At 41.6% G+C, this 25,263-nt stretch overlaps 2 protein-coding genes across 4 annotated transcripts; one reads left to right on the top strand and one right to left on the bottom strand.

The window, feature by feature from the left end:
* Positions 1-1,633: 1,633 nt before the first annotated feature.
* LOC139660812 (ras association domain-containing protein 8-like) lies at positions 1,634-4,655 on the top strand. Its single transcript, XM_071539062.1, has 3 exons — positions 1,634-1,670; positions 1,974-2,088; positions 2,188-4,655. The coding sequence occupies exons 2-3, from the start codon at positions 1,986-1,988 to the stop codon at positions 3,531-3,533; spliced, it is 1,449 nt and encodes a 482-aa protein (XP_071395163.1). The 5' UTR covers positions 1,634-1,670; positions 1,974-1,985; the 3' UTR covers positions 3,534-4,655.
* csde1 (cold shock domain containing E1, RNA-binding) lies at positions 4,449-25,157 on the bottom strand. Of its 3 annotated transcripts, XM_071539049.1 has the most exons (20): positions 25,097-25,157; positions 21,503-22,191; positions 16,878-17,076; positions 15,608-15,717; positions 14,739-14,825; positions 14,143-14,240; positions 13,974-14,055; positions 13,745-13,873; positions 13,483-13,608; positions 13,126-13,341; positions 12,772-12,912; positions 12,487-12,645; positions 9,443-9,550; positions 7,846-8,024; positions 7,560-7,672; positions 7,320-7,439; positions 7,035-7,213; positions 6,699-6,862; positions 6,323-6,455; positions 4,449-5,971 (listed from the first exon to the last, which is right to left on the bottom strand). In XM_071539049.1, exons 3-20 carry the CDS (start codon positions 17,074-17,076, stop codon positions 5,924-5,926), a joined length of 2,391 nt encoding a protein of 796 aa, XP_071395150.1. In that variant the 5' UTR covers positions 21,503-22,191; positions 25,097-25,157; the 3' UTR covers positions 4,449-5,923. The 3 variants fall into 3 exon arrangements, with proteins under 3 accessions (XP_071395150.1, XP_071395141.1, XP_071395131.1); XM_071539040.1 differs by lacking the exons at positions 21,503-22,191; positions 25,097-25,157 and having other exon boundaries at positions 12,487-12,627; positions 15,551-15,717; XM_071539030.1 differs by lacking the exons at positions 21,503-22,191; positions 25,097-25,157 and having other exon boundaries at positions 15,551-15,717.
* Between the last annotated feature and the right edge of the window lie 106 nt (positions 25,158-25,263).

A 25,263-nucleotide genomic window follows, 5' to 3' on the forward strand; every position in this document is an offset into this window, starting at 1 on the left:
TCAGGTTCACTGGTGACTACAGATCCACCAAGTGCAAGATGGAAAAAATCTGAACCCTCTGCTCCCCTACTGTGGAGTAGCCCAACATAATCCAAGCTTATGTTTCACTGCAGCATTACTGTATATACAGCTTTAAGTACTGAATGTAAGTGTTGACTGTCCAGTATATTACATGCCACGTCTCTTAAAAGATTTGATTTGACATCAATGACTGGACAGAGATTTTGATATCATAGAAACTCTAAGCACAGAAGAGAATGGTTTTAGGGATATGAGCAGGACAGCACAAAAGACAAGAAACAATGAGCAAATAGACAAATCAGAAATAGGAGAAACTCACCATTAGAAATTAATGGGAGGTGTTGTGTTCTTAAAAATACTAAATCCAGAGAAAAACCTGAATAATTCCATCTGAGTCTGTGTTTGATAGTGATGGCTCCGTTCTGGACAGTTTACAATATCATCATGTTTACATGTGCTGTTTTGACTGAAATCACTCTTCCTGTTAGAAATATATAGAGGAAAACCCAGATCCAAAAAAAGCATACATACATAATCCTAACTAGTCCACACGTGTATACAGTACAGTTTTCACAAGTTTATTATAAGCAAACAAGTTTATTAGGACCGTTGAGGTTTCATTCCTGCTGCAAAGCCCCCACCTCCTCTCCGCAGCATGAAAACACACAGAACATCCCACAGACCCCATGTTTGCTCAAACTATACCTGCACATTCAACTGGCCTATTGTAAAAGTAGAAATTACAGTTCAAAATACAGTGTCACAGCTTATAAAAAGAGAATATATTGGAAATTGGATTGATCTTTTCCCTCGTCTTCCCACGCATATGCTGGGTCTCTTAACACTTGCAACTAAATTTAAATAATAAAATGAGGCTCCCAATTTATTAGCGAAAGACACTGTTTTTATAATGTAGCACACAAAAGTCTTGAGACATAATTGCTTGGACACTGCTTTTCATACCAAAGACAGTAAAATAAAAGCTGACTTAATGCATCCTCTCTGACTCTTACCCTGGCTATCTTTCTTTTTAATGAAAAAGCAAAACAAAAACATTACAAACATTTTGAATGAAATTGCATAAGAATTTGTCCTAATGTTAATGGCGTACCTTCATGACACGACTTATTGCCATGGAGTTTCGTCTGTATAAGTTAACAGTCTAATTTGTCATTGGTCATTTATCATGGTCATTTATGTACAGAGAGAGAGAGATATAGATAGAGATACAATTAAAAGCATAAATGCTTTTAAGAGACAATGACAGTCTGGTGATAATAGATGTTGCATGGTCTCAGGCAGAAATGACTTCATTCACTAAAATCTTAATTTGTCCAAATACTTAAAAGTGCCCTGAAATGAAGGTACCATGAGCAACAAAGGGCTGTAGCTCTTTGTACTTCAACAAATTATTTTTGCTGTCATTCAAATTTCATATAAATTCATGTTAGCTCTACTCTACGTCACTGAACTTTGCATAGTTCAAATAGGGATCTATGTAAGAGGGGTGGTCTCATACACTGTCCTCCAGTGGTAGATGCCTTTAGGAATTTTAATTGGTCTTAATTGCTCCACTGTTGCTCCCAACCAGACAGTTCCCTGTAACAGAGCAGTCGCGCAGACAGGTCCCACCATCTCTCCACAAAAAGGTAAAACTTTTTACATATTTATTATTGAAAGAAATTCCTCATTTGAGAATTCTTGAGAGCTTGTTTTATGTTTCAGTACCATGAAGGGTTATTGTGTTTTTTTGTAAGTATTTTAAGTATTAGTAGCCATCTTACAACAATGTGGTTTCAACTGCCCTCAAGCCTGACCAAGACATAGTGGGCAGACAGATTACAGTGAATGTTAATGAGGGTCATTTGGCTGTCTCCACCACTTCCCTTGTGGAAAGAGTATATAACCTTAGACAAAAAGACAAATATTTACAATGCATTTTGTTATCACAGATTAGCTGCACAATGGAAGTGAAGGTATCTGTGGATGGCGTCCCACGCGTGGTCTGTGGCGTTACCGAGAAAACAACCTGTCAAGAAGTGGTCATAGCGTTGGCTCAAGCCCTCGGTGTGTATGTCTGGGTTTCAACACGCTGACAAATTGATCAGATTTCTGGTTTTGAAATGATGACCAAACTGACGACTATACTGACTTCATTCTGTTTAGGTCAGCCAGGACGTTACACATTACGGGAGAAGTTCAAAGACTTTGAGCGGAGCATGACGCCCAATGAACGCCTTCTGGAGTCGCTCGAGAAGTACGGTCAGCAGGCCAGGGACGTCCAGCTCACTCTGCTTCACAACGGACCCTCTCTCTGGGAAGGACTGAGCAGAGCAAAAGGCGGCAGATACCAGGCTTGCCCGCAGATGAGGAAAAAAGATGCGGGGGCAAGAATGCGGAGGGGTAGCGGGTCACTAAGTTTGCAGCGGCAAAGCTTGCCACCGTTGTCCCGTTTGCGACAAGGAGCTGAGCAGCCACCAGAGGACCAGAAAAGACCTAAAAGAAAATCTCTGACACTCATGGAGGAGGCCTGGGGATGGCTGGAGAGTCTAGGTAAAGGCAAAGTTCACCAATCTGCCTGTGATAAAGAGAGCAGTAAGAAGAGTGATAAAAGGAATCGTAGCTCTGTGGATGTTTCTGTCGCTGGTGACAAGGATACCTCAGCTCCAGGTAGTTTTTTGAACAAAGTCAGAGGTCAAAAAGGTTTAAAATCAAACTCGGATCATCAAACGTCCTGCTGCATGGGAAATCAGACGAGGGATAAGGAAAGCAAACGTTCCAAGAAAACTCCAGGAGCAAAATCTGATCATCTGCCCATTTCAAGCTGTGCTAAGAAGATTGAAGACGAGAAAAGTAGTCTACGAGAAACCATAATGTGCCAACTCGCTCGTTTGCAAGATTTACAGGTCCAGATAGAATATGTAGACAAACTGATTAGGGAGCTTGAGGGACAACAGAAGGCCAGGAAAGCTGATCAGGAGGCCCACCAGAAAATTATTGAAGAAGAGACCGAACAGATCCAGTTTTGGGAGAATGAACTAAAGGCAGAGGAAGGGTATGAGAAAGATTTGCAGCATCAGTTCCTGGAGATGAGGGAGAAGGCTGTTGAGTGCAAAGCCAAATTGGAGGAGTACAAACGCAAAATGCCGGGGCTTGATTTCTCTGGGGCTCAGAAAGTTGCGCAAGAGGATTCAGAAATAATTCCAAGAAATGGCGGTGCAAATGCTGCCACTGAGATTCTGACTGTTTCAACTAAGGTCCTCAATCAGCAAAGATCTCATCCAGACGGTGATGTAAATATTGACAGGAAGTTCCCGCCCAGAGAGGACTCCAATGTTCCTCATGCTCTAGTTCCTCCCAACCAGATAAAGGAACGACGGCCCACAGGGCCCACTGAACTCAGGGAATGGTGGGCACGCTGGTCTGAAGCCCAAAGCTCCAAATCAGAGACCAGAAGGAAGGTGATGCATCGATCTGAGCTCACAATATATCTGGGCAGTACCAAGGTTTAAATGATGGCAGAGCAAAGGACCAACACCGGAAATGTCACAAATATAACCAAGTATTATCCATGGCTCATGGTACTACTGTTGCGTGGTAATGATTATTTAATCATAGTCAGAGGCATATTCCTCACAATGCAAAAACGGACCCTCCTGATTCAACTTGTGTCAAATGATGATAGGTACTTTATTTGGTGCTTGGGATGGGGCACCTCAATAAGTGCTAGGCTCTGCGTGTTCTTCAGTGCTGGTGGAACCTGTGGGTGCGTCTGTGAGGATGTATGCACAGGACTAGCCCCAATGAGACTAGATGAGATTGGACATGCAAGCACGTGTATATTTACTGTTGCCCTATTCCACTGCATAATCACACATGTGCCCCAAGCACCTCAAGGGCACTTGCACACTTATTTGTGAACTCCAATTGAAGTATTCATTACAAAGGCATGGGACTGAAGGTGTTGACTGAGCTTCGCCTCTAGTATATCAGTCAACCTAACAAATTCACCAGTTACCACAAGTAAGTGAAATGTTTGTCAAATTTTCTTATCTGCATAGGAAGCTTGATCTACTAGGTAATGTGTGTTGCTCTTGATGGAGCACTGAGTGTGAAGCAACTTTGCTGTTCTAGACCTTTTTTACCCTTGTGTTTTTCACTGTTTTTTTTTTTTTAAACTAAATGTGATTTAGCTAGAGTTTTGCCCAGCTAATTTTTGGTAGTGTGCAGAATATGCCTTTTGCTTGAGTGGTTTTCTTGCCAGTGCACCTACAATGTCATTGGAGTGCAACAGCATGCACCTAGAATAATATAATCAAGTCAGACAAAGTTTGATGTTTTTTTTTTTTTTTTTTTTTTTTAAATGCAGTGTAAGAAATTATATTTACTTGCGTGCTTTCTCTAAAATAAAGAAAACAAGATGTTCATGATTTTCATAAAACTTTAATTCAATTGTTTCATTCAAGACCATTAACAAAAGTACATAGAACCTCTGTATGTGGTTCAACCGGAACCCCGTGATCTCCAAAGAAATTAATTTTGACTGTAACTGTGCAGAGGCACAACAGCTCACCCACCAATGTCTCTAGAGCACAATAATAGATATCCTGATTCTTATGCTTTTTTTTTTTAAACATAATTATTTCTAATACTTTGTTACCGTTCCCCTTCTTTAAGTTAAATTTGTTTTGTTATATCTTGAAGTTTGAATCTTTCACTAAGAAAAAAAGCACACATTACATACAGTATATTTCAACCCACAGGTATTTGGGATGCATACCAGTATTATTTTCTACTAGGAAAAAAAAAAAAAAAAAGAAAAAAAAAAAAAAGCCACCCTAAGATTGTTCTGAATATTTTGGCGGTTGGCTGGGGACAGAGGATACATCTAATTTTTTTGTTTTGCTTGTAGTTTTTAGGCACCTTATTCTTACTTTATTCATTATTAGCAGATTGAGTTTCAATGAAAAAAAAAGCAAAAATATGTGCAAGAAAAAAAAAATATATAAAAGAACTGCGGATACAAGATGCCACAAGGAATTCTGCACCTGGGAAAATTGCTTAAGTGGAGCATGTGAATACCAAAAAGGTATCTAAAGGCTCCAGATTGGTAAAAGTAAATCCCATTAGATTAACTACTTTGACATTCACATACATCACACACACACGCCATGCTTTCACTTCAGCTCTTGAATAAAGCATTTTAAAAACTGCTCAAAAAACCGAGCAGAGAAGTATCCTCAGTTTAAGCTCGCACATATGAGAAATATGATCCTCCTTATGGAGGGAACTTCGCTTTGCTTTATGTGTTTTGTAGGAAAGCATACAGTAGTGGAAACTTGACAATGAAACCATGTTAAGTTTCCATGAGTAAAGGAGCAAAACTATACGGGAAAAAACAAGAGCAGATGCTCAAAATACATGCCAACAATCACACTCATACGCCCACGCAAACTAAAGGACAGATTGCAGGTGCAGAATTCCAGACAAAGCAGAATCAAACGATAGGGACAAAGACAGCCACACAACCGTCACTCTGATTTAGAGGGACAGGGCCCTCAAAAACAAATACCTCCATTACACACTATAACCAATTCTAGGATACGTCACACACGCACACACTCAGAGATCCCATGTATACTGCAGTGCGGAACTCTGTATCAAGAACATCATACATGGGAGGCAGGGAACTGTGGAATGAGATAGTTCCCTTGCAGGTGTAGACAGGGACAAAGGTTACACATGCCGATTACTGTATGTGTGCGCATGTTTTATGTATATGAGTTTGTGTGTGTACAAGCATGTGTCAAATCAAAAATCCCTTTTCCCCTGCTGTTGCCCACCGGGATAGAATTCCTTAATTTGAGCCCACCAACACCAAATGGGGTGGGGTCGATATTGCTCAATCAATGACACCGGGTTGGCGAGTCTTCCGCTCCACATTGAAGCCCTGTACAAGAAAGGATGGGTTTCATAAGTTTATGTTTACATTAGATGCAAAATCCAAGTATTACCAGGGTATCTGCAGGTTCGAGAAAGGCACATTTAAGACCTGTTTAATGCTACCTGGAATTGAATTAAAGATCAATTTAAAAACCAAAATGAATAAAAACCAGCCAATTTCGCCAGGAGCGCGACTCAATACACACCCAGGAGGCCAATGCAATATACACTTCATTAGACATTTACATCATTCATCAAACCAAAGTCAAATGTAATATTATCTGAAATGGTAAATTGCACCAGATGTTAATGTCATTATAATTCTGATAAAGGTGACAATGACACAGCACTGGTGTACCTTTGAATTGTCAGGACCGCGGGGCTGCCTCACAATGACCAAGCGGGGGGCACTGGCATCGTCGAGGGTGATGCTCTTCAGTCGGTTCACTAGACGGTCGGGACGTGGGGTCACCACCGGCTTAGGCCCTTCACTATAAAGGACAGGTGGATGATATGGTTGTAAATCAGACATTTATGGCCTCAACATGGGAGATTAGATGATTCATTTCCCCTCATACTACTAGCGAAAAGTTATTTGCAGCCTATGAATTGTGCCCCGCTTTAAATTGCAATTCCACTAATATGACTAAAGCATACAGCACTATCATGTCCATGGCCCCTGACTACTTAATAGAAAGTAGTATGGCAGTCACTTGGTCTTCTGGTGTGCTTACCTGACTCTGCGTACATTGCAGGCACTACATTTTCCTGTGCGTTGATTGAGGATAACCGAGAACTCCACCTCATCCCCGGTCTGGAGCTCGAGGCCATCCTGCACTTCTTTTACGTGGAAGAACAGCTTCTTGCTCTCACCAACTTCGTATGTGATGAAACCAAACTGGGGGCAGCAAAACATAACAACTTCAGCATCCTAATCATTCCAAATTGGTAGCCTTTCACCACTGCAAAACCAGAGTCTGTTCTATGATGATTGGTAACTGTATACTGAGGTTTCCAATACATACGATTTATAAGATCACGCTGCTTATGAAAATTTAACTGATCACTACCTGGTCTTTGACACACTCCACCAAGGCTCTTCGCTGGGGGACAACAATACAAGCCATCTTCTGTCCAGTCTGGGCTACAGTGCACAACTGGAACTTCACCAGTTCTCCTTTCTGCAGACAATCAGCCTTGTTTGCCATGCCCATGATGCCAAAGGGATAACTCTGACCTTTCGTTCCACCTGAATGTGCAAAGAGAGGAGGTAGAGTCATATGAGTGCACCTGGGTTTCCAATAAGAAAGCTCTAAATATGCAAGTACTCAATTCATGTCACAACTGAGACCCACCTTCCTCCGTGATCTCAATAAGCCCTTGGTACTCTGTCTGGGAGGGATCCACGCTGCGCAGAGGACGGACCACTTTCCCCAGCATCACTGTCGTACCAACATCCTCACCAGCGCCATTCACTAACAGAGGAAAACAGTGGATATCACACACCAACTGCCGTATGAGGAAGCTGAATGTCAACAAATACTGCATCAAATATGAGTCATGTATATGTTAGTTGGAATTAAAATCCATCCTACCTGCTGCCACTTTGGTAACCTTCTCAGCACTGACTTTGTTGCCTTTACCCTTAGAGAGGGTGTACTCCACAGTGTCACCCAGCTCCAAGTTCTCCAAGTCTCCACACAGCTCACTGGGGAGCACAAATTTGAGAAATCTACACATTATACAATGGACTTGATCAATGGAAACTAAGCAATAAATAGCCCTAAGTTTTCATGGATATCTATGAATGCCAAAAAACTAGAACCACCACAACAGTTATTAACAATTTATCCATAGCCAGCTTGGAACCCACAACTGTACCTGTAGTGAAAGAAAATCTCTTGGTCGTGATTGGCTGTCTCAATGAAGCCAAAGTTGTCCTTCAGTGTGGCGACAAATCCCTGCAGTCTCTTGGTGTTGGTGGCGTTGCGGTTGAGGACTTTGATGGAGACTGCGCTCTGCTGGCCAGTCCTCTTCACTTCGTTGATAGAGAACTCCACCTAGAGGACGAACACAGATTGACACAAGTCACATAACCATTTTCCTTCAGTTCTCAAGCAAAATGACCTAGTGCATTGGGGCAGTAAAATTGTGTACAGGAAACAAACTCCCTTAAGTGTTTCTTAAAACCAACCCAAGCAGAGCTACAGACTAACTTTTTCCACTTGTGCTTTTCCAGCATGTGCTACCAACTTAAAATTTGAGTGCTGCAATCACATCTTTTAGTGGCGTACTGTCACCAAACATGTCAGCATAAATGTATAATAAATTCAACATTTTCACCTCAAAATTGCACTTAGATATCCTAATTGTTTTGGTAATGAAATACAAAGACCTACACGCACTGAAGTAGACATTTTATTTTATAATTTCAATATTTGCTATCCATTCTTTAATTATCACAGAACAATACAGGGGGGAAAAAGTGACATGAAGTGCTTTTAGAATGATACAGTGGCAAGTGGCAAGGCCTACAACAGAACAGCAATCAGACCCCTTATCTCAGAAGTGGGCTAAATTCTCTCCCCTTCCTCTCTCTTTAGTTTATAGTGCCTCATCTCCCTGTGCCTGGCTCCTACTCCTCCTCAAACATCAATGTTTTGCAGCAGAGGTGACACGTGGTCCGGGGCATTTCTCTCCTTGAAAAAAAAATGTATCTATCATCTATGATTTAGTTTTGTTTCTCACAACATGTGTAATGATTATCCATAAATAACCCATCAAAAGCTGGTTTTTCAAATGATCCAACAGTGATGTAGATCTATATACAATGTAAGAAAAAAATACCCATCATTCTCACTATCAATCTTAACCCTTACTTCATGAATTATAATAATTCTGAGAGACTAAACCATGCAAGGAAATCACAACAGCAGAGATGTAATTTCAATACAATTTGTATTTGAAACCCTTTGAATCTGTTTGTTTTCCATTCTTCCGTTATTTATTTTGACAAAGCCAAACTACTGAAAAGTGTGATGTCACCCAGTCACTTTCTGGTCCGTGGTGGCAGCGTTTGAATGGATACAGTTCTTAGATTTTAAGCCTTAATTTAAGATATTAAGAGATGGGCAGGTGAATCATGCGCAGTATTGACAAGTGAGAAGAAGTCCTCGGTAATAGTTCTGCATACATTAGGCGAGGGAAGACTCCACCGTTTCCCCCCTATTTTGCTTATAGTGGCGAGGGTGTGTTTCTCCAGACAGAAAAGAATAGCCACTCTGTATGCCAATACACTCACGCCACACACACACACACACAGATGCACAAAGTCTAAATGCAACCAAATGGTCGTACGCCGGAGAACTGCCAAGTTTGACTCAAACTGTAGTGTTACTTTTGTCGGCACACTCCATATTTGAAAGTTTGAGTAAAAGGACCTTCATATCTAGAACAGAGGAAATGTCAAATTAAATACCTTATCTCCAACCTGTGGGAGGCAGGCTCCCTCCAGGTCCTTGGTATGGTATAACACAGTCAGCTTCACTCCACAATCTTCATATGTGATCAATCCCTCCTCAGCTTCCTACAGAGAGTGCAACAAATCAGCAAAAGAAAAGAATTACATAACCGTTCCAATACTGATGAGGAGGATAAGCGCCCATCACCAACACTTGATGTAGCTGACCCTGGTCAGGTATACAGTAGCAAAAGGAAGCTCTAAGGTTTTGGTTTCAAGTGTTCAACCTGTTGAAAAACTTCACCGCTAGATCACTCCTTACTCTGGCTGAGTAATCTGGCTGGACTCTGCTAGAATACCAATACAGGCGTTTCATTGCAATGTCTCAATCAAAAAGGTAGTAGTGTATTAGATATAAGGTGGTGTAAATTTAGGCTACACAAGCATATGAAAGACACCAATGTGTGCAATGCCACATTCTGGGGCACCCAAGTCAGTTAGCATTAGCTTAGTCTACTACAACAGCTCTGCTGCTAAATGGAATGAGTTAGAGCCTACAATGTAAGGCTGCACAATTACGTAAATATTTTAGTTTCAATAATTAATTGGGAACAGTTCTGCAATATTGAAGTATTTGATTTTATTTAGAATGTACCTTGTATCAAATTATCAGATAAAGCACTAATTTTCCTTCCACAGCAGCTTATTGGTATAATGATGTCAGGCATTTCACCTGACAAAAACATGCCAAGGTATATTACAAATTAAGCTGACTGGGCTGCCTGCTGGAGAAACAAGTAGCTTTGTGCTTGAACTTATGATCAGGGACAATAGACTGATTATTTGGCATTTTATCAGTCTGAACCTTGCATTGAAAATAAATAAATAAATAAAAATCTGGCCAAACCCAATGATAATTAAGAGGCAAATCTCTCCTCCATGCCTGAATAAAAAAAGTTTCAAGAAAGACAGATCCATCTTTTAGCAATGTTTTTGTGATAGTGATGCACGGATCGGCTCTTACGCCACCCGAATCCGCATGTACACATAAATCATCCACCCGCCCGAACAAATTATTTTCTACGATTTGTAGACCCGCACCCACCCCGCACATTTCACTCCACCTCTATATTGCCTTTTAAATTATGTTGAGCAGCGTGAGCTTTCTATGTGATTTCTTTATTGTGTGTTCCTTGTATTGATGTATGAGTGTTTTAACGATTTACTTTAAAGATTAATTTCAGTAATTAAATGTTTCCATGGTGAACTGTGCCTTTGCAATACAGTTTCATGTTTATGCTGCGGTCCCGTTTCTCTCTTGTGTAATAGAAATAATTATTAGTGTCTACACAGCGTCTCTCTTAATGGGGAGACGCACTTATCGTTTCTGCTGCGGTGGGATCGCTGCAGGTATTTAATGAACTCAAATTTTTTTTTTTTTTTTTTTAAATGCGCACCCGATCACACATTACCATTATTTCACAGTGGGATATATGTAAGCATGATGATATGGTAACATATTACACTGAAGTAGGCTGGTTTTAAATAAATAAACATTTATTTAAGTTCTTCTTTTTTGGTAAAATGAAAATGGCAACAGGTATTAATATTTTCCTCATTAATGATGTATTATTTCACCTACCCGCAAACCATCCGCTATTAATCAGAATGTTAATTTTTATGACCCGACCCACCCGATCCACGGATTAACCGCGGTGCTTGCGGATATAACTGCAATTCGCGCATCACTATTTTGTGACAATCCAGATGATGCCAACAACAAAATAAAGCAACATTTGCCTTGGGGTTTTTGCTGTACCTCCAATCAAATAAAAGGTTTGATGAGTGCAAAAAACAATATATAAATGGGAACCTTGTGCAGTGCATCTCCTTATCCATCAGGCTATTGAAAGTAAAGCACAATTCTACTTAACTTTCCTCTTTACAAAAGAGCAAAATATGTACTGATAAACTACATACATGGCTACAGCTACCTTGTATATTTTCAAAAATCTGATTGTCTAGTAATCAGTGGATACAACCCTCAGTTTAGATAATCAGATAAGATCCAATTGATGGTTAAAACAAAGCTTTACCTCTTACACTTGATTCTGAAAACAAGCCTAATACTATGGGGAGAATATAAGTAACAATAGGCCAATTAAAAAGACTGACTATATTGTTTGTGGTACACTTCCATAACCTTATAAAATGAAAAAGAACTCTGTCTACTTATGATACATACAATAATTTAGAAGGACCAAAGGAAAACATTGGATATCGAATGCCAATTTATGCTGCAAAACAATGACATAATTGCTATCAAAAATCATAGCAATAATCAGGACATAATTGTGCAGCCCTACCAATATCAAATCTGCATTAAATCACGAACATGGAATCAATGTTTGCATCACTAAGGTTAATTGGTGACACCAAGACCATGCTGTCAACTAAAGGAGGTAAGGAGGCATTCAGTGGGCCAGAGGTCGGCAAACACTGACCTTTTCTACAACTTTACCCTTGAGAAATGAAAGAAACAGACAGCCATTAGACAGCATCTCGTTAACTTTTGGATTGGTCATGTGAAAGTGGTTAGGTCTAGGTATTGAGTATAATCATTTTTTAGACCAAATGTTAGTGTCATGTACACACTATAACAGTATACACTCGCCAACACAGTTGAGATTTTCTCTACAACATGTGCATCATTATCATTTATCTCTGAGCGATGGCTTCATGCAAAAGACCCCAGTCCTACCTTGTCTTTTTTCTAATGAAGAGAAGGAGCATGAAGGGGAGGAGGTTCGGAGGAGAAAGCAAAAAGGAATATTAGAACTAAAACAAACCCAAAAGTTGGTGTGTGTGTGTGTGTGTGTGTGTGTGTGTGTGTGTGTGTGTGTTGCATTGTGGAGAATGTTGTATTCGAGTGCATCAGGTATCCATCAGGGGATTTAGGTGCAGTGATGCTTTGCTGTCATAATAGAACTATGGGAAACAAAAAAGACCAGAGGACAGGAAAGGAAAAGGTAGAATACTTAATAGATTGGGTACTATGGTACCTTCTCCTTGTTCTTGCTGGGACTAGCATTTTTGGTGGTTGGCACTTCCTTCTCCACCACACCCACAAAGCGCTGCTCAGACTGGGTATGGAAAGACACAGTGCCCTTGGGCAGCTTCTTGATGCGCACTGCATGGTTCCTCTGGGCTGACAGCATGTCCTTGCAAGGACAGGAGATATCTTAGTTTGTTATCCACAAATATCAATGTTGACAAAAAGCCTGCTTAAGTAATAAGTTGAATGAAAATCTGTCAAAAAAGGCTGAGATTATATGAAGAGAACTTACAGGCACGACTGTAAACTCCACTTCATCGGAGATGTGCAGCTGGCTCTCTTCCAGGACCTCGCTGAAGTGAAAGAACATCCTGGCGTCCCGATCCACGCACTTGATGAAGCCGAAACCATCGCGCATAGCAGCAATCACCCCCTATAAGACAGAAAATAGGGCAAGACAAGGTTGAAGTGCAATTGTCTGCATAGATATTCACTTCAGTTTCACAATCATTGTGGACATCCATTCAAATCAGGCATGCAAATTTCATCTATACAATCATGCCATACATAACCTAAATGGATCAAGGATTTAAAAAAAAAAAAAAAAAAAAAAAAAAATCACATTAAGTAATTTCTTGCTCCTCACCATCTCACGGGTCTCCTTGGTGAAGCTGAAGGTGTCTGAGAGGATGTCGATGTTGGTGGCCCGCTCCAGCTTGTCTCTGCGGTCAGTGGAGATGTTGAACTGCACATGGTCTCCCTCCAGGAGTGTCACCTTAGACTTTGTGTCCTTCTCCCCAAACAGCAGTTCCTTGTCAGTGAAGCCGATCCTGGCACTGATACGACCTGGTAGTGGGTCGTTCTGCAAGCGGGTGGAGAGTTGAATGTTACATTGTTAAATGGTGGGAGCACCACCGATTCAGATGCTTGAATACAAGCAGAAATTAGAGCCAAAGCCTTACACTTGAGCAAATCTAATTCTCATGTCTTTTAAACTACTTACCTGGTTTTTGGTGGGAACTTTGGGGATGACCTTGGTGACTGTGCCTTCAAACTGCTCAATGCTAATATCCTCAAAGATGACTGTCCCTTGGGGGAGCAGCCTAACATCTGTGGCCACTTCTTTACCCTACGGCGAAATGATGGCAAGACATTTCAGTAATTTTGTTACAGACGAGGTCATTAAAGAGTGATTATTGAACTTGTGATATTGGTGGTCAAAGATCAGACTGACCCACAACCCCTTGAATGGCAAAGCTACCTACATTTCTGTCTTTGATGGTGAACTCCACGTCATCTCCAGCCTGCAGAGCCTCCAGATCACCCTTGAACTCACTGTAGTGAAAGAAGATCTCCTTCACCACGTCAGCCCTCTCAATGAATCCAAAGGCCTCCTACAAGACAACATTGTTCAACACAACAGGTACATCAAACAAAAATGTCTCCAACAACCACTAATAACAGTGGATCTGTACTGGTATATATGACCCATACCTTTGTGGCGCACACCACACCCTGGCACCTCATTTGCTTTTTCTTCACTAGATGAATGTTATGAGCACTGACTGCGCCAGTACTGAAATACAAAAGAAATAAACACAATCAAACCAGTGCAACCCCAGAATTATTGAAATGATACTGACATTATGAATTAAGGACTCACTGCTTGTTGGTCTCCATGTAAAAGCTGACTTTATCTCCTGTGTCCAGGTGCATGTTGCCCTCCACATCATCAGGGGTGTAGGTAAGGTAGAACACTTCCTGTGGGAAGTCATACCAGTTTTAAGCTTTGTCAAGGGGGTTAGGACACACCCATTAACCCCAATTCATATTCAGGACTAACAAGACAGAATAAGAGAGACCCAAATTATGTACACCAGGCATGGCCAACCATATACCATGGAGGGCCGAGAGTATGCAGGTTTTCATTCCAACTCTGGTTGAAAATGTGGTGGTAATCAGTGAAATCACCTAGTGTAGTCTTTGGTTGGAATGAAAACTTGCGGACTCTTGGCCCTCTATGGAACATGGTTGGCCACCCCTGATGTACACCATCATGATGTGGATCCAGATGTTAGTGAGAATTTACAAAACCAAGCCAAGCACAGAACAGATAATGGATAAGAGTGTCATCTCCAGGAAGCCCTAACGAGTGACGTCAAGAGTGAAATCTCACTTTATCTTTATCAATGTCCACATTTCGCATTTAATCAACCAGACTTTCTGTAATGAAATCTCTGTCTATGCCACTTCTCTTACCCCATTTCTCTCGTAACAAACACTGCCAGTGGGCACCTGGCCAGGAGCCGACTTTCCATCCAAATGTGTTGGGATTGCTGAGACAACCTACAGGACAGAGGAAAACCAAATGGTGGACATTGTTAAAAAATGGCCACTGGAATTATTCAACACAACACATAGTGATTACTTTGCCAGTCTTAGATTGAATGCTCATTGTAATTATATAAATAATATATATATAATTATGTAAATATCCAAATTTAAATAATCACGGAGAAGACATGGATGAAATGGCTGATTTTCAAATGCTTGAGGAGTCTAAAAAGTCAGATTTATTTTGTGTGCCTCAAGTTATAGGAAAACCGTAAAACTTTTACATTATGCACTGTAGAAGGCCAAATAGGTGAGAACAACTGTAACGAGTCAATGTTTTTAATTTTGGAATGATATCATGTTCATTTAAAAATCAGCCTTTACAAAGAAATTAATACAATGCTGGACAACCAATCCACTGAGCAGTTACATCTGATCACTAGACTGTATTTATATTTGCTGCAGACACACTCTTGGCAAACATACACATCAACGAAATTCAAGCCCATTGTAAATCCTGATGAAAACAGAATACACTGGTCTTTCTAAATTTTACAGATTGAATGCCAAAAATTATGATAACTGGAATATATTTATGATAAACTACATAGGAGAAATTTACAATGTGCTTGGAAAAAAAAAACCCTCACCCAAAAACAAACATACTCAAACAAGCGGGCGACACCAACGTTTATGTGACAGACAACAGAACCAAAAGTAAAATGGTGTTCCTTAACTGGATGAATATAACCATGCAGCACAGTAAAGGGAGAGGCGTGCGAGTCTGGCCCCACCTGGCCCGAGATGCGCTCCTCTGGCAGTACCTCTGGCTTAATCTTTAGCAGCTTCACTGCTATGGGCTTGCCAGTGCGCCTGTCTGAGGACACCTCAAACTCCACATCATCTGGGGAGAGACAGACACAGAGAAGAAAACCAAAACACTCTAGTTAGTTTAGCACCCTTAAAATGATACTATGGCAACTTAGGTTTAAGCAATGTCGAACAACTTAGACACTAGGGTTGTGCCAATGTACGATGTCACTGGACATAGACAATGGGCTGTGTCAGCACCGATGTGACTTTTTCAAGTGGCAATGTTGTGTTTTATTTCTTCACTTTAGTATTATGAAATTAGCATTTCACTTTTGCAATGTAGTCGAAACACAACCATTGAAAAAAAGAGTTGTTGAGACAACACCCAGGCGACTCAGCGGAGGAAGAGACGAGACACCACAGCCCTACAGCTCACACACTGTTATCAAGAGGCAGTGAGTGAAGCAGTTTCTCCACACTTCGAACTTGTTTTCAGTCAGTAAAACGTCTGGCGAGGCCATGCTAGCCTGTGTTTTTGAGTGCAGTCATGGGCAAAAAAAGTTTCTGAAAGCAATGTTTTCATCAAAATGCTAACAAAAACGGAAAATGATACTCATTACTGAGACAGGACCGGTCTACCGACAGCCTCTAGGGTTATTCACTGCCCAACATTTACACATTGTCTCATCGCCCAATCAAACATCTGACGGTTGATGACATCGAGGGCAGGGAGCCTGAGGTACTTTTGTTCCCTCGGTCAGGCCTGTCAGGCAAAGGCATCCTACAAGGCTAGAAGTCTCCCTGAATTCTAAATATTTTGGCAGTGACAGAACATCACTGAAGTGTGTGCTTAGTGATCACCTTAGTTAGGGATACAAAATCACATAAATTATTGGCACTTCTTGAAAATTTAGCTACTAGGTTATATGGTGCAGTTTGGTCATAACCTGCGGTTGGCTCATTGCACTAAGAGGCGTGCCAGCTACTGGCAGCCTTGTAGGAGTCTGGCAAGCCTTACTGAGGGAACAAAGTCCTTCAGGCTCCCTGTCCCTGATGTCATTGGCCATCAGAGATGTTTGATTGGGCGATGTGACAATGTGTAAACGTTGGGCATTGAACAACCGTATTAGACACTACCTCAGGATGTCCAAGAAGTGTTGTTCATTTGAACAGGCAAAGTTCCACAGGTTATATGGATTTAAGCAGTACATGCAAATCAATGACTGGCTCACAAGCCAGATTGGATCTCACCTCCTATTTTAAGCTCCTGCAGGTTGCCATTGTACTGGGAGCAGTGGAAGAAGAGACGTGCCTGTCGCTCTGAGCACTGGATGAACCCATAGGAGGTCAGGAGCTTCTCCACCACACCAGTCTCCCTGATGCCCGGCCCTGTGCCGTTGGCATATGCAGTGTGCCCATTGTTATGGAGCATGCCCGGGTCAAAACTCATCTGGGGAAGGGGAGAAGAAAGTGTTAAATGCAGCCCGTAACGCATTAACATGGAGCAGACAAAAGGATGAAGGCCAGAGTTTAATGCAGCCTCTGTCGTCAACCTTTAACAAAAAAACACTTCAAAACATGCAAGCACACATCCGGTGAAGGGAAAAAAAAAACAAAAAAAAACAAAACACAAACAAAATAAATATCTTTCACAAAGCTCTATTAGAGCCTTCTGGGGCTATCTGGCCATCACCACTTGTGAATAGAGGTGAGCACAGTTCGACAACGCCTAGATGGAATTTCACCATGATTCAGACCATTCACTAAAAGACCACATGGTCATTTCTAGTTTGCTTAGAAGAATCATGCACTAGCCTACATTTCACTCCACTTTGCCATGAGTGATTTTAGTCCCATTAGTCCCCCCGTAAGAACTGACAAAACTTGATATAGATTTCATGCAATTCTTGTTAAGGACAAGATTAAATATTTAACAAAAACTCACACCTTTTTCTATCAACTAACCTATCAGTCAGTATAATGGGATACCAAGAAAAACCTCACTTATCAAAATCTTGTCAATAGGCCTCGATTAAAGTTACTATAAAACTGCAAACCATGCTGTTAGCATAAGTCACAACACCATACCAGCACATAGGGCTGTTGCGTCAGTGTGGGCACAACTGAACATGCCCACTTACTGATCTTTGATACAAGGGAGTCCGCTTGTGTTTTTTGCTTCCTGGGTGGGGGTGGCAAGAAACAGAGGAGGAGCGGGGGATAGGCATAGGACCAGTGGAGGTAGATGGGGCAGGGACAGAGTTGCGGGCCACTGGAGGTTCAGAGCAGCCTCTTTCCATTTCTGACACTGGGGCTAGGACTTGGATACGCTGTTGGGAGGGGGCAACAGCTTTGAAAAAGAGGCTCTTTATAGAACTAACAGACGGTTCGTAGGGAATTTTACTCACTTTTTAAAATTTGGTTAAAATCCTTTCCTTTGCGAAGTGTCTAAAGTCACTGAGTGCTTCCAACAAAAACCAGTTGTGATCCAATGTGATGGTAAACAAAATATCTTGTACTTGACCCCACTACGCAATCTCGCAGATTTTCCATATAGAACCCAGTATTCCCCCAAACACCAAGTGACACAGCAATGTACTTGTGGTTCTTGTGTACAAAGTCTTCTCCACTACTATATGTATATTACCAACTCTAACCTACCACAACCAGCACTCCTGTGGGAAATACTGGCAACAAAACACCAAACAGAAAACCCAACAGGCCACTGAGTGATGTGGGGTCCACCTGAAATAGTGACACCACGACAGGGTGACATTTGCAATGTCAACCAATAGCACCTACCGATAAGGGCTCCGAGTAAAAAAACAAAAAAAAACAAAAGAAAAAACAAAACCTAATGCATTCAGACATGAATGGCTTCAAAGAGTAGGCAGATTGAAGAACTAAAAGGAATGACTGACCAAGTTCTTCATGCAGCCAGGTAAGGTGAAATGGTAAAAGTGCAATGTTGCTAATATTATTGCCCAAGGTAAAGTAAGGCCAAACTACAAAGAGTGGAGAGAATCAGAAAATGCAGATGACAGGTCAAATAGCGGTGTATCTACAGTGGACAGTGAGTTGGTGATGGGTTATGGGTTATGAGGGGGGAGGGGGAGGGGGGGGGTCCCAGAGCAGCCTCCTCTGTTAGGTCAGACCTGTACTAACACAGGACCTAACAGATACTTGGTCTGTTACCCTTTCATGTACTCTATTACAAGACCTAAAGGCAAGAGTTAAGGCCAACATGCCTAAGCATTCGATTTTGGTCATCCATAAGCCATTATGATAAAAACACAAGATGTCAAAACTTGTTCAGTTTCTGCCATAACAAATGGCTAGAGGGTATTAAGCAAAACAGATGGAATTATAATACTGTGCACGTTCAAGTTATTCACTACCCCCCCCCCCCCCCAAAAAAAACCCCCATTGTGTAGTTTAGCTTACATTTTTGTGAATTTAACATTAAAGTCACATTGAAATGAAAAATAACTTGCCTTTTCATCTCATTCTAACCATCATACATACATACCCCCATTTGACAATTTTTGCCAAAAATGACAAATTTTGTTTTCTTGCATTTTATCTCAAAATCTCATTACTTTTACTTCAGGGTTCCCACACTCATTTGGACATCAAGTTTAAGGACTTTTCAATGGGCTTTCACATTTTTTGGCACGTTTTGGGTGAAACTTGACATTGGTCCGACTTACACATCATAGAGGCTTCATTTTTTACTCCTGAGGTTGTCAAGAAATTATTTTAAAAATGCTTCTGTATCAACACAGATCTCCATCCCAGGGTTTTTATGGTGTGAAGTGTTGATCCTAGGATGGAGAGAGCCGGGGCATATTGATGAATTTGATTGCTTAAGTAAGTACTTTCAAGGCTATCCATTCATTTTCAGAAACTTTTAAGGACTTATTTTTTTCTAAAATCCACAAACTCAAGGGCCATGGGAACCCCGTTACTTAGTGAAAAATGGAAAATCTTTAGCAGCGACTTCATGTACCAGTAGGCGTAAAGAATTCCAACCAATAAAACCCATCACAGATTTTTGAACAATTCGGCCCCTCCCATCAAATAAAACTGTCTCTCTCTCCCTAACTGATATCCCATTGGTTTACACTTTTGAATGAGCCCTCTCCGCATTATGGCCTGCCACAATTTCCTGTTTCAATTGGAAACATCTCATTAAGGAAGCAAGATACTCCCAAAATGCCATTTCATTGCGACTTTAAAATGTTGCCTGATATGAAGTATACATTTTCCAGTGTTGTTGCTTTACTAGGCCGCTGAGTCTGACAAACACAAAAAATATATAAATAAATAAAAAAGGCAATTCAAGGCTCTTTAAAAGAAAGCCAAATTCCTAAAACCTTGTAAGAACACCCTTCACCCTGCAACACTGCACTTGAGCAGAGGCTAGTCTCGGGAGCCCAAAAGGGATGAAAGAGGTTAGGCCAGTCATAGCAGAGAGATGCAGGGCAAGGTGGGTGGATGGGTGTTCGATGGGGTGGGGTGGGGACACGTAGGAAAGAGGTGGGAAGGTGGAACTTACGGATCGGCCGTACGGTGACAGGCTGAGTCCGACGGGGGAGGTGCTGCTCAGGTCAGCGCTAACGAACGCGGTGGGTGGCGACGCAGGCAAGGTAAACTCGACAAAGCCTTTCCAGGGGCTGCCCATATTTTCCCATAAACTCGGACCAAACTTGAGCCCTTGTTGAACTTGATTACTTGTTTGAATTTTTGTTTGACTGTTATATAATATTTTTATGTAACCACCCAATGATACACCGCTGGATGTCTGCAAGGGTGAAGAGAGGGACAAAAATAACGGGTAAGGCAGATAGGTCAGCCAGTGTGCCAAGTGTCACAATCACAGGGAAAGAGCTGTGGGCTTTTTTTTCAGGGAGTGGTTGAAAGGGCAACAAGAGGAGGAATGACTTAAGACGACAGGGTAGGAAAAAGGTGCGGGGTGGGTGTGGGTAGGCTGTCAAATAGCCCCAAAAATAAATTGAACACCAGGTTTTACTGTTTGGAGACGGCGGCAATTCAGTTTGAGGAATGCCCATTTGGCCAACGGAAAGTTAAGTAAAGATTCATCAAAGTGTAGGTCAATGGAATGACGGTCAGAATCCAATCATCTGAACTCTGTATCAGTCATCACAGTCATTGTAGATTAGGGCTAGGCAAACATGTGCCATAGAGGGCCAAGAGTCTGCAGGTTTTCATTCCAAACAAATACTGCAGCAGCTAATTTCCCTGATTTAATCCCCCCCCCCTCTCTGGCTGAAGGTGTGCCAATCAGTGAAATCAGCTGCTGCAAACAAAACACATTGAGTGGAGTTTCTGCCATTTGAAATTTGAGAACCCCAAACCTTACTGATAAGGCCACAAATCCAAATAGTTTGAATAAAAGCCATGTTAAAAACAGTTGTGTGTGTATGTAAAAGTTGCATCTTGTTTAGTCAAGCTAAAAGGACAATTGCAAATTGTCATTTGTGTCCAGTGATTACAAACAACCTCCGTATTGCTGCCTCATTCAGCACAGCCGGACAACTGGATCAGATTTGAGAGCATTCCCCAATCTGTGTTTGCACATCTGAGTACTACGTCAATACAAACGCCATGTCAATTTCACCTTTTACCATTTCAAAAATATGAATTCCACCCAACCTGCCCTTTGCCCTAGTAATGTTTCTCTTTGCTGCAGGGCAATATGATAATTTCTAATTAACTAATAAGGAAGACACTTCAGCATACTTGGGAGGGCCTTCTGAAGACACTGAAATCATTCAAAAACATAGGCTAATGGCAAACCAGAAAGGATAAATGATTCACCTAGTCAGAATTCCAGGACAGTACAGTTAACCCACCTTTAATTGCCGTCTTGAATCTTGCAGATGTCGGGATCTCAATGACTATACAGTTGCTGCAGATCTCTTCACGCACACAGTTGCGCACACACACTTATTTGTTACAGGTTTCCTGGCACGAGTTCTAGATGGTTGCATAAAGCAAAAAAGGGGGAGAAATCTAGCGCAAAAAAGGCAAACGCAGGTGCAATAACACTGCTTAGAAAAAAAAAATACAATGAAAACAGTGGGAGGAGAAAAGGAGGCGGGAGAGATGGGGAGACTATAGGGGAGAAAAAAAAAAACTAGCAGATAGCAGCCCACTCCGCACCCCGGGGTGAGTCGGTGGTGCGGTGAGGATGAGGAGGGCTAGGAGCAGCGTTGGGACGTGTGCTTTGTCAAAGCTGTTGAGTAGGCACAAACTTCTGGTTTCAGATCAGTTATCGTCTTCTCAGTATTTGCGTAGGCATAGGATTGCTTCTTTTCAGCGTGTTTCAATTGGGCTGCTGTGCGTCTTCGTCTTTGGTCGTTTCAGCGTTTGGTTGCTTCTTTTGTTTTAAATCCTTGAAGTGATCCTTTTTTTTCCTCTGTGTTCTTGAGAGTTGCAACTTTTTGCTTGTTTTGGGATGTTTCTCTTTAGTTTCTTTGTTGTGATCTGAACTTGAAGCAGTTGCGGATGGTACAAAAATTCTGTTCTGTTTCACTTCATACTGTTGAGAAAATGTAGATATGGTTAGTTATTAGGCCAAGCTGGACAGAGTTAATGGCTTCAATTACACCAAACAATGACAACTGAGTACAATTATATAGACCAAAATTTTGGACTAGCTAAGGACAAATGGGTGAAGGGCTGCTGGTAGAGACCAGAAATATTGCACTAGCGTATACCATCAACTGACAATGAGAGTTTCATATTTTGTGTCATATGAAAACAGTATCAGCCCTGAGAACCAGTAGCCCTTAGTGGTTTTTGTGAACCCTAGATTCTTTGCCCCCAGACTCACAAGTATAAAAATAGGTTTTCCTCAGATGCCTCTGGACACAGCCCACAATGCCAGGCAGCTGACTAGATGCAGCAGGCAAGGGCTGTGGATCAACAAGTCCTTGTGCATACCTTCAGCTCAGGCCGTGATATTTATGGCACGATTTCTGACCATGGACCTCTGTTTTAGTCATACAACTTGCCCTTTCAATCGTTTTGCACACTTTACTATACACATGTTCACAGTGATTAGGTAAGGTCAACCGAGGTGAAAAAAACATAGGCCTGTATATATATATATATATATGCTTAATTTTTTATTAGAAATGCAGTAACCAATCTCTACGGAAGCTTAGAGAAGATGAGTGTTGTTGACCTGAATACAGTGCCTTCAAAACAAGTTGGATGAGCAGACCAGGGAAACATGATATGCATTTTGCTGCAACTGTGTTGCAATGACTCCCATCCCACGTGATTCCCAGAGGGTTCAAAAATAATGTTGTAAAAAAAATACGCTCAAATGAAATTCCTAGCAGTAGAGGGGGATTTGTTCTTTAAGGGGACATGTTGGTATTCAGACTGGCAATGTGTGGAGAAAAAATGAACTTAGATGAGGTAGACATGGCACCCTACTTAAGCAATGTATTGCCTACCTGAAGGTCCAACCTAGAATAACAAATCTGTCTTTGTTTATATTTGTAGTACTTGAACACTATGCCCTCGTGACTTGCAGTTTATTACATGTCCTTTAGCAAGACGACTGAGTTCATTGTACAGCCTAGTAATAGTGCAAAACAAAGAGTCAACAGTCATCACAAGATGGATTGGTTAAGTGGGTTAAAGGTTATAAGAAAAAGGAACAGAGACAACTCTTCTATGAAAACAACCTTGGGAGGACATGAGCTCCTCAGCTCCCCCCTTTTCAGCTGCTGGTGACGCAGAAAATGAAAAACACCGTCCACCCACTAAACCACCAACACTGATTGGCCATTTCAGCACTTTCTAATGGGTATTAAACTACAGCTTAGCTCGGTAATAATTAAACGGGTCAAACTGGTAACACTTCAGGCATTCACAGTAAAGATAAAAGAGGTTATAAACCCCATGACACGGTTCCTAGCCCCGTTACCCCGGCCTGGCGCTGAACAACAACCGCCCTGACAGAAGTAGCCATGTGACTTCCTAGCATTTCACCATCCTCAGCTGTAGCTAACGCGGCCCGATCCAACACGTTGCGGCATGCCCAATACAGGCTGAAAAACGCTAAGCAAAACGTCGCATCCAGACTAGCCAGAAAATTAAGCGACGACAGTATATTAAACTCTCAAATATATAACGTTACCCAGCGAGCGAATATGGTCAACTTTTCATACTGAGGGCTTCTTGCTCAACGTACATAATTAACAGTCAAGCATAAACGATTCTCATGATGTTAACGGCCTTGCGTGGACAAATACAAGGAAGCAGATTAGCATTGTAGCTAACGTCAGTTTGCTAATGCCATGACAGTTAATGCCTTTGGGCCTTAACACGACTACCGACTATCTCACTGTATTAATTCCCTTTGACTATATGCAAACACCATGGGCTAGTTATCGAAGCCATTTTGACTTATTCAGCTGCTAGATAACACGAGTCAAACAGGTATGTGGATTGGGATTCGGAAAGCTCGCGGCAAGTTGTCGTTCTCGTGTATAGAGACTCTCGCGCCAAACTCCATTCCACAATACAGCGGTTTATTGTTTTCTTGCTTATCATCAAAGTATATAGCTCATAAAACGTGACTTGTGGCCTTTCATGAATCGTCAGTGTCTTCTGGTAAACCCGGCATACAAATAATGAACCAAGCGGCACTTCATTTCGATAAAATCTCAACTTGTACAACTGCCTCACACTGCTCGGTCCCGTCATCCACAGTGTGTTTTGATGGAGGAAGATTGTAGGGATAACACATGACATAAAGGTGGATATTAAATTGAGTGCTGCTAGGTGTTATTAGATGTATGCCGAATTTGAGAGTAGATCCTGACAATTCGTAAAAACGTCTTAAGTCGTATGTACGTTTGCGAACAACCAAGGTCACGTTAAATTGTCAGAATTTTAATGGAGTTGGCGTGACATTGTTTCCATACAAGAGACATAACGTTATCAGGGGGTTCTGGGCTAACGGCACGAGGACGGGACAACAAAGAAGCTGCGACAGACATTGGTAAACTCGTGCTCGTCATATTCGGTCAGCTCGCGTGTCACTCATCCTTTCAGCCGTCATTTCACGGCAGTGCAGTTCAACTATTTATCACAATAGATTGGAAAAAGGTATTAGAAATTGCCAAAAGGTTGTTCCTTTCTTTCCGCCGCCGACAATGTAGCTAGGCCGTTCACCACGCTAACTGGCTAATAGCAGCTACTGTTCGCTAGCATGCTGGCTGGTCCGTGTGTGTCGGTGATTTATGGTGAGGAAAAACACCGCTGCCCCCACCCAGGCCCAAGCCTCGCATATTGACGTTTACTAAGAACTCAGTTGCAGATTCAATTCTAAAGAGCCCCGGGGCGAGAAAAGAGGAAACAATGTCATACTTTCCAAGCAAATGTTTAAAGAGTTAGTTTAAATTGTTAAATTAATAAAAACTCACCCCAACAGCTTTCAGCACTGTCACCAGCGCCGCTAGAAGCAGCACGGCACATTACGTAGTGATTAGGGAGGCGGCTACCGCGATATTTCACCACGTTCAGGAGGACAACCAAAGAGCCTTAAAGGAAAGAGTTGCCAAGCAGCTGCTGGCCGTAACGCCATTGCAGT

The sequence above is a fragment of the Centroberyx affinis genome, unplaced genomic scaffold (assembly GCF_046629955.1).
Source record: "Centroberyx affinis isolate AG114_WGS23_722 - 3 ecotype Tasmania unplaced genomic scaffold, CSIRO-AGI_Caff_v1 ptg000202l_1, whole genome shotgun sequence".
Lineage (NCBI taxonomy): Eukaryota > Metazoa > Chordata > Actinopteri > Beryciformes > Berycidae > Centroberyx > Centroberyx affinis.

Bases quoted from the DNA above. Each gene is read 5' to 3' on its own strand.
- csde1 (XM_071539030.1), bottom strand. From the start codon at position 17,076: ATGAGTTTTGACCCGGGCATGCTCCATAACAATGGGCACACTGCATAT. The intron at 14,056-14,142 runs GTGAGTCCTTAA...TTTGTATTTCAG, and splicing joins TACATGGAGACCAACAAGCA to TACTGGCGCAGTCAGTGCTC. The intron at 13,874-13,973 runs GTATGGGTCATA...GTTGTCTTGTAG, and splicing joins GTGTGGTGTGCGCCACAAAG to GAGGCCTTTGGATTCATTGA.
- LOC139660812 (XM_071539062.1), top strand. From the start codon at position 1,986: ATGGAAGTGAAGGTATCTGTGGATGGCGTCCCACGCGTGGTCTGTGGC. The intron at 2,089-2,187 runs GTGTGTATGTCT...CATTCTGTTTAG, and splicing joins AGCGTTGGCTCAAGCCCTCG to GTCAGCCAGGACGTTACACA.